The 8,766-nt window shown below is 59.6% G+C and overlaps 3 protein-coding genes across 3 annotated transcripts in view; all 3 read left to right on the top strand.

Annotated features, from left to right (window-relative positions):
• Positions 1 to 2,141: 2,141 nt before the first annotated feature.
• On the top strand, positions 2,142 to 2,886 carry F751_4048 (hypothetical protein; the record flags this gene model as incomplete). Its single annotated transcript, XM_011398599.1, has 2 exons — positions 2,142 to 2,351; positions 2,722 to 2,886. 2 exons carry the CDS (start codon positions 2,142 to 2,144, stop codon positions 2,884 to 2,886), a joined length of 375 nt encoding a protein of 124 aa, XP_011396901.1.
• Positions 2,887 to 3,283: 397 nt separating this feature from the next.
• F751_4047 (hypothetical protein) lies at positions 3,284 to 5,026 on the top strand (the record flags this gene model as incomplete). Its single annotated transcript, XM_011398598.1, has 4 exons — positions 3,284 to 3,517; positions 3,679 to 4,113; positions 4,274 to 4,407; positions 4,624 to 5,026. 4 exons carry the CDS (start codon positions 3,284 to 3,286, stop codon positions 5,024 to 5,026), a joined length of 1,206 nt encoding a protein of 401 aa, XP_011396900.1.
• Positions 5,027 to 7,553: 2,527 nt separating this feature from the next.
• The window catches only part of F751_4046 (hypothetical protein), a gene marked incomplete at both ends in the record, with an annotated part of 1,864 nt that continues 651 nt past the window's right edge, over positions 7,554 to 8,766 (top strand). Inside the window, 3 exons of the mRNA XM_011398597.1 lie at positions 7,554 to 7,763; positions 7,925 to 8,359; positions 8,475 to 8,653. Of these exons, the coding sequence (XP_011396899.1) occupies positions 7,554 to 7,763; positions 7,925 to 8,359; positions 8,475 to 8,653 (824 nt within the window). The remainder of the gene's footprint in view (positions 7,764 to 7,924; positions 8,360 to 8,474; positions 8,654 to 8,766) is intronic.

The raw sequence follows: 8,766 nt of genomic DNA, 5'->3' as shown, positions 1-8,766 counted from the left end.
TGGTGCGACAATCCAGGACACCTGGAGAACCTGGAGTCCATCTGCGCGCTGCTCGTGCGCCGCGTCGCCACCGTCCACATGACCATGGGCACCGTGCGGTCTGATGCCGGCACATACTGGCCCTCGGAGGATCGCACCGTGCACAAACGCCCCGTCCCTCTCTCCAGAGTGAATTTTACCTACGCGCCCAAGCCCAAGCCGCAGGGGGGTGGCAAGATGCCGCCGCGCGCTCGCCGCTTCAGGGCTTGATTGATTCGTGCAAGGCTTCAGTGGGGCATGACTGCGCGTTGGAGGTACATTCTTTGCCTTTGTTCCACAATGGCGTCCGTGACTCTCATTGACCACTCCCTACAACCATAGCACAAGCCCACTCTGTTGCTAGCTTCACTGCCAGCCAAATGTGTGTCACCTGACCTCGACTCACACAACGCTATTCATTGCTAACCAAAACAAATCTTGAATTTCATGCTCGTGATGTAAGCGTTGCTACGATTCCCCCCCGTATAGTGCTCTGTAGTTGCTCCATGCTGCTGCTGGCTTCGATGTGGGCACCAGCGCCTGGCAAAGTCAGTCGCTTGCAGACCACCGGCCAATGCACCTCGCGCCTTTTCACAGTCCTGCTGCATTTTATGGGGCATGCAACCATGGGAAACGATCCTGATCGACAACCATCGCAAGTTGCGTGCTTGTTGGGGGCTGCCTCCACCCCTGGATCTGCACAGTACAGCCACACGCTCTCCTGGAAAACCAGTCCTACAAGGAACCCATTACGAACATCTCGAGAATAAATCCATGCAATTAGTTTCCTTCTAGAAGTTAAGTTTGGGGAGGCCCCAGGCCTGGAGGGGCTGTCGATTGTGGACTTGAAGGCCGTGCCGACGGCGGACGAGGGGAATCCGGAGGCACGTCTACTCTGACGGCAGCGGGACAATAGCCCTGAGCCTTTTCATGTCTTCGAAAGGCCCAATTTACAAGGCTGCTGGTGTAAGGACAGCCTGTGGGCCGCCAATGCGTTTCTGCAACACACTCGGTCAGTGCAGGGCGACTCCCTTGGTCTCCGAAAACGCCTTGCTTTCTGGTTTTAAGCGCACCCGATGCGGACTACAGCCGATTGACGTGTCTTCAGTCTCAATGAACTTGCGCCATGAAGAAATCAGCCTTGCAAGAGTCGCACATCCGACCGGCTGGCACTCAGTGGCGAGGCACAGCAACAGGGGATGCCACGGTCAAGTAATCACGGGCTCTCGCGAAATTGCCAGCGCGAATGGCACTCATAGCCGGCTCCTTCCCACTAGAAACGCTACTCAAGGCACTTATGGGGGCAGTGGTGTCTGTGGCATGCTGCTGTGGGTTTCATACTCGTGCACAGCTGCTGCAAAAGGACGAGCACCCTCAAAGCTCCCAAGCATTACACACATCGATATCGGGGAGTTCTCTTCGATTAAACATCAAGTCGATGTCATGGATTCATCCCAGCATCACGCTGAGAGCGTCACAAGCCTTCAAACGATGGCAATTTGTGCAGAAACGACTCAGTCACAGGACACTCCTTCACCCCTCTACTGTGCAGTGCCACGCTCCATGACTTGCCCGATTCAATGCTCTCAGCACGATCGCCGCTGTTCCAATGCCCGGTGAAATGAGAACAGTCTCGAAATCCAGGCTCCGCGGCGAAATGTGGGGGCCCGGTAACAAGGACCCTGGTCGTAAGAAACGGGGCGCCCCCAACTGTTTTGGGGGCAGGATTCCAGCACGAAAGCCCCAAGCCGCGAAACAGAAACACAAAGTTCAAATATCACCCTGTCCTAAAGTATTCATAGTCATCAGCAGCCCGGCTTCCCCTCAGACCCTCGTCCTTGAGGTCCCCAGTCTTCGTGCACCATGGTCAGTCAGCTGTCGTTTTTGCCTGCTCGCTCCCTGTCTGTATAGCCCTCCCCACACCTATTCCAACCCCCATCGACGTTGCCAATTCCGATACCAAGTCCGCCCCCATCTCCTTCCCACAGCCGCGCGACATTCATCGTCACAGCAACAGCTCGCCCTGGCGCAGCTTTCTGTTCAAATTGGGGTACATCTTCGGGAGCTGCTTCGGGACTGTGCCAACAGTCACCATCGATGCTCATCCCATCCCCGCCAAGAAGATGCCCAAGCGTCCAGAGTCCCCCGTCGCCACAGAGGCCCCAGTGCAGGCCACCATGTCGTCGAACCCCGATTGCCCCTGCGCCCCCAACATGATCCTCGCCATCCACCCCAAGACGGCCCTTGCCATCCACCCCAAGACGGCTCTGAGCACCCGGCGCGCCCTCGAGGACTCCAAGCTGACCATCCCTGTCCTCCTCGAGTACCCCAAGGTGTGTGTCCCTCATGGGGGGTTGGCATCCTTGCATGGCCATCCTTGCTCGCTCTATGGCATCCTGCTCCCTGCCCACCCCCTGCAAGAGCTCTGTCACCACGATGCTCTCCATTCAACCTCCAATGGGCAATCATGCACCTCACTGCCTTCCTCTTGCAGCCTGAGCCCAACCAGCCTGGCTCCCCTGGCCCCTTGCTGGCCTACAAGGCAGGGTATGCCGATGCTCTGGCGAGGAGCTCAACACACATGGCTCCCTGGCTGGCTCATGGGACGACTGTGATGCATCCTTGACCCCCATCTCCGCGGCCTTCTGCGCTGCTGAGCGCAGCCAGGTGGCTGCCTCGCCGACGGCCTGGCCTCCGCCCCAGGACGACCTGGAGTGCACGGGCTGGGAGCACTTCATCCTGACCCCAGAACGCCCGCCCATGGCCAGCGCACAGCAGCAGTGGCATGGCTGGAGCTTCGTCACACCCTACCCACAGCGCCTGGAGCAAGACTCCCCCATGCTAGGCCGGGAATTCGAGGACCTGTGATTGCTGCCCACCACCTGCACATGCGAGGTGCCATTGCAAGGTTGTTATTGAGATGCTGACGCTTTGTTTGTTGCTTACAAATTGAGTCTTCGCTTAACGCATTGTGATGTAGAACAGAATAGGAGGGATTCTGTTTCTGGGTTGGCCTCAATTTGTACAATTTGTAGAGCGGGTCGCATGCTGGAGCCAGAGGTCGAGCCTGTCCTGATCACTCTCTGTATCTTGGGGTCCAGAAGTGTCCTGTCCTTCCTGTCCTGCGTCTCTCTGCCACATGAGGTGCAAGCCAAAGGACGGGGCAAACCCAGGATAGGAGAAGGTGTGACTGCAGGAGTCGTCGGCCGCAATCAAGCACTGACACACAGTCACCATCGATGCTCATCCCATCCCCGCCAAGAAGATGCCCAAGCGTCCAGAGTCCCCCGTCGCCACAGAGGCCCCAGTGCAGGCCACCATGTCGTCGAACCCCGATTGCCCCTGCGCCCCCAACATGATCCTCGCCATCCGCCCCGAGATGCCCCTCGCCATCCACCCCAAGACGGCCCTTGCCATCCACCCCAAGACGGCTCTGAGCACCCGGCGCGCCCTCGAGGACTCCAAGCTGACCATCCCTGTCCTCCTCGAGTACCCCAAGGTGTGTGTCCCTCATGGGGGGTTGGCATCCTTGCATGGCCATCCTTGCTCGCTCTATGGCATCCTGCTCCCTGCCCACCCCCTGCAAGAGCTCTGTCACCACGATGCTCTCCATTCAACCTCCAATGGGCAATCATGCACCTCACTGCCTTCCTCTTGCAGCCTGAGCCCAACCAGCCTGGCTCCCCTGGCCCCTTGCTGGCCTACAAGGCAGGGTATGCCGATGGTCAGGCTGATGTCGAGGCGCAGCGCCCTGATCTGGTCCAGGAAACTCAGCGCCTTGACCAGCTGGAGTATGCCATCAACACCGAGCTGACTGCCCAGATGATCAGGGCTGCGCAGCTGGCCGCATTGCGCGCTGAGGCGGCTGATCGTGCGGCGCAGCTGAAGCGCCTCACCTCCATCCTGGATGCTGCTGCCGGCGGCGCCCCTGGAGCCATGGCTATGAAATTGAACGCCATGCTGCATGCCGAGCAGGAGGCCTGGGCCGCGGCAGAGAAGGAGAGAGCGGGGGAGTACGAGGAGGGAGCTTCTGACGCCAAGCCCCAGGGCCGGCCCACCGCCGTTTTCGAGTGCGAGCTGCCCAGTGACCCCAAGGTGCGAGGGGTGTTGTTTCTTGGGGTGTTTCTTTGGGTGCTTGCATGAGTGCTGCAGACTGTCCACCTGTTGTGCCAGCACTCTCCTTGCTGAGATCGTCCCTTCACTCCTGCAGGCAGCCGAGGTCCATCCATCCCCGACCCTCCCCCGAGGCTCCGAGGAGGTCGTCACCCGCACCCGTGCCGCCTGTCCAGGCAGCACCCACCTGGACGAGGATGCGACAGTGCCCACCGCCTATCTGAGCCACAATGGCACCCCATGCACGACCTACAACATGTACGGTGGGAACCATGGGTGCGCCAACATGTCCCCTCAGCCATGGGTGGCAGAAGGTGGGGACTGGACGGACACCACCCCCGGCGCATGGACGCCGGGGGCCAGCAACGGCTGGACACCTACCAGCAGCTATGCCGGCTGCACACCCCAAGCCTACATGGCAGCAGGTGACCTGGAGACATGGGCGTCAGAGCCAGCTGCATGGCAGTTTCCTACACCCCCTGACCACCACAGCCCTCAGCCCCTTGTCTGGGCTGCTGACCTGGAGGCGCGGCCCAACACCAGTGTAAGCCCTGGAACTGTGCACGAGGGAGGCGCCATCACGGCCTCTGGCGAGGAGCTCAACACACATGGCTCCCTGGCTGGCTCATGGGACGACTGTGATGCATCCTTGACCCCCATCTCCGCGGCCTTCTGCGCTGCTGAGCGCAGCCAGACGGCTGCCTCGCCGACGGCCTGGCCTCCGCCCCAGGACGACCTGGAGTGCACGGGCTGGGAGCACTTCATCCTGACCCCAGAACGCCCGCCCATGGCCAGCGCACAGCAGCAGTGGCATGGCTGGAGCTTCGTCACACCCTACCCACAGCGCCTGGAGCAAGACTCCCCCATGCTAGGCCGGGAATTCGAGGACCTGTGATTGCTGCCCACCACCTGCACATGCGAGGTGCCATTGCAAGGTTGTTATTGAGATGCTGACGCTTTGTTTGTTGCTTACAAATTGAGTCTTCGCTTAACGCATTGTGATGTAGAACAGAATAGGAGGGATTCTGTTTCTGGGTTGGCCTTGTAACTCTCAATTTGTAGAGCGGGTCGCATGCTGGAGCCAGAGGTCGAGCCTGTCCTGATCACTCTCTGTATCTTGGGGTCCAGAAGTCGTGCATCGGTCCTGTCCTGCGTCTCTCTGCCACATGAGGTGCAAGCCAAAGGACGGGGCAAACCCAGGATAGGAGAAGGTGTGACTGCAGGAGTCGTCGGCCGCAATCTAGCACTGACACACCTGACAAACACCGGGAATGATGAAAGCATACCGAAGGACCTCACTTGATCGACAAATGATACCTTTGGTGATGCAGACACTCTCGCGAGCACTGGCGTATTTGTGAGTTGCTTTCTGCGATGTCAACCAGCTTGGCAATGCGGATCCCTCGAGATTCCGGGACTGCTGCGTTCCTCTCACCCGACACGAGGTGCGTGCGACGGGAGATGCTCCCTCACGAGGCGCCATCAACGCAGATAACTCATACATCTTCACTTTTAGTATTCGCGTAATCCCAGGCGATTGAAGGCGATCCATTCTACATCCACGACCCTAAGCAAGGAGACATGATCACCTTTGCAGTGCATCCAACGCGCGCCCATGCCCCGCCCGCGGCCGGATACCACAAACTCAGTGCAAGGCCCCATCACCGTGCTCGCTACGGGCGGCGAGCCCCCTCCTCCCCTCGAGCCGACCTGGTGGTCGACTTCCCCCGCCTGGCCGCCCCAGCACGAGAGTGGATTGCCGCGCACACCCCCGGCTGGGCGGGCGGGTTTGATGGGAACGCCATGAACCGCATCCTCATCAGCGACAGCGCCAGCGCCCTGGCAAAGTCAGTCGCTTGCAGACCACCGGCCAATGCACCTCGCGCCTTTTCACAGTCCTGCTGCATTTTATGGGGCATGCAACCATGGGAAACGATCCTGATCGACAACCATCGCAAGTTGCGTGCTTGTTGGGGGCTGCCTCCACCCCTGGATCTGCACAGTACAGCCACACGCTCTCCTGGAAAACCAGTCCTACAAGGAACCCATTACGAACATCTCGAGAATAAATCCATGCAATTAGTTTCCTTCTAGAAGTTAAGTTTGGGGAGGCCCCAGGCCTGGAGGGGCTGTCGATTGTGGACTTGAAGGCCGTGCCGACGGCGGACGAGGGGAATCCGGAGGCACGTCTACTCTGACGGCAGCGGGACAATAGCCCTGAGCCTTTTCATGTCTTCGAAAGGCCCAATTTACAAGGCTGCTGGTGTAAGGACAGCCTGTGGGCCGCCAATGCGTTTCTGCAACACACTCGGTCAGTGCAGGGCGACTCCCTTGGTCTCCGAAAACGCCTTGCTTTCTGGTTTTAAGCGCACCCGATGCGGACTACAGCCGATTGACGTGTCTTCAGTCTCAATGAACTTGCGCCATGAAGAAATCAGCCTTGCAAGAGTCGCACATCCGACCGGCTGGCACTCAGTGGCGAGGCACAGCAACAGGGGATGCCACGGTCAAGTAATCACGGGCTCTCGCGAAATTGCCAGCGCGAATGGCACTCATAGCCGGCTCCTTCCCACTAGAAACGCTACTCAAGGCACTTATGGGGGCAGTGGTGTCTGTGGCATGCTGCTGTGGGTTTCATACTCGTGCACAGCTGCTGCAAAAGCACGAGCACCCTCAAAGCTCCCCAGCATTACACACATCGATATCGGGGAGTTCTCTTCGATTAAACATCAAGTCGATGTCATGGATTCATCCCAGCATCACGCTGAGAGCGTCACAAGCCTTCAAACGATGGCAATTTGTGCAGAAACGACTCAGTCACAGGACACTCCTTCACCCCTCTACTGTGCAGTGCCACGCTCCATGACTTGCCCGATTCAATGCTCTCAGCACGATCGCCGCTGTTCCAATGCCCGGTGAAATGAGAACAGTCTCGAAATCCAGGCTCCGCGGCGAAATGTGGGGGCCCGGTAACAAGGACCCTGGTCGTAAGAAACGGGGCGCCCCCAACTGTTTTGGGGGCAGGATTCCAGCACGAAAGCCCCAAGCCGCGAAACAGAAACACAAAGTTCAAATATCACCCTGTCCTAAAGTATTCATAGTCATCAGCAGCCCGGCTTCCCCTCAGACCCTCGTCCTTGAGGTCCCCAGTCTTCGTGCACCATGGTCAGTCAGCTGTCGTTTTTGCCTGCTCGCTCCCTGTCTGTATAGCCCTCCCCACACCTATTCCAACCCCCATCGACGTTGCCAATTCCGATACCAAGTCCGCCCCCATCTCCTTCCCACAGCCGCGCGACATTCATCGTCACAGCAACAGCTCGCCCTGGCGCAGCTTTCTGTTCAAATTGGGGTACATCTTCGGGAGCTGCTTCGGGACTGTGCCAACAGTCACCATCGATGCTCATCCCATCCCCGCCAAGAAGATGCCCAAGCGTCCAGAGTCCCCCGTCGCCACAGAGGCCCCAGTGCAGGCCACCATGTCGTCGAACCCCGATTGCCCCTGCGCCCCCAACATGATCCTCGCCATCCACCCCAAGACGGCCCTTGCCATCCACCCCAAGACGGCTCTGAGCACCCGGCGCGCCCTCGAGGACTCCAAGCTGACCATCCCTGTCCTCCTCGAGTACCCCAAGGTGTGTGTCCCTCATGGGGGGTTGGCATCCTTGCATGGCCATCCTTGCTCGCTCTATGGCATCCTGCTCCCTGCCCACCCCCTGCAAGAGCTCTGTCACCACGATGCTCTCCATTCAACCTCCAATGGGCAATCATGCACCTCACTGCCTTCCTCTTGCAGCCTGAGCCCAACCAGCCTGGCTCCCCTGGCCCCTTGCTGGCCTACAAGGCAGGGTATGCCGATGGTCAGGCTGATGTCGAGGCGCAGCGCCCTGATCTGGTCCAGGAAACTCAGCGCCTTGACCAGCTGGAGTATGCCATCAACACCGAGCTGACTGCCCAGATGATCAGGGCTGCGCAGCTGGCCGCATTGCGCGCTGAGGCGGCTGATCGTGCGGCGCAGCTGAAGCGCCTCACCTCCATCCTGGATGCTGCTGCCGGCGGCGCCCCTGGAGCCATGGCTATGAAATTGAACGCCATGCTGCATGCCGAGCAGGAGGCCTGGGCCGCGGCAGAGAAGGAGAGAGCGGGGGAGTACGAGGAGGGAGCTTCTGACGCCAAGCCCCAGGGCCGGCCCACCGCCGTTTTCGAGTGCGAGCTGCCCAGTGACCCCAAGGTGCGAGGGGTGTTGTTTCTTGGGGTGTTTCTTTGGGTGCTTGCATGAGTGCTGCAGACTGTCCACCTGTTGTGTCAGCACTCTCCTTGCCGAAATCGTCCCTTCACTCCTGCAGGCAGCCGAGGTCCATCCATCCCCGACCCTCCCCCCAGGCTCCGAGGAGGTCGTCACCCGCACCCGTGCCGCCTGTCCAGGCAGCACCCACCTGGACGAGGATGCGACAGTGCCCACCGCCTATCTGAGCCACAATGGCACCCCATGCACGACCTACAACATGTACGGTGGGAACCATGGGTGCGCCAACATGTCCCCTCAGCCATGGGTGGCAGAAGGTGGGGACTGGACGGACACCACCCCCGGCGCATGGACGCCGGGGGCCAGCAACGGCTGGACACCTACCAGCAGCT

The sequence above is a fragment of the Auxenochlorella protothecoides genome (assembly GCF_000733215.1).
Source record: "Auxenochlorella protothecoides strain 0710 unplaced genomic scaffold scaffold45, whole genome shotgun sequence".
NCBI lineage: Eukaryota > Viridiplantae > Chlorophyta > Trebouxiophyceae > Chlorellales > Chlorellaceae > Auxenochlorella > Auxenochlorella protothecoides.
This window is presented reverse-complemented; position numbering and strand designations above follow the sequence as displayed.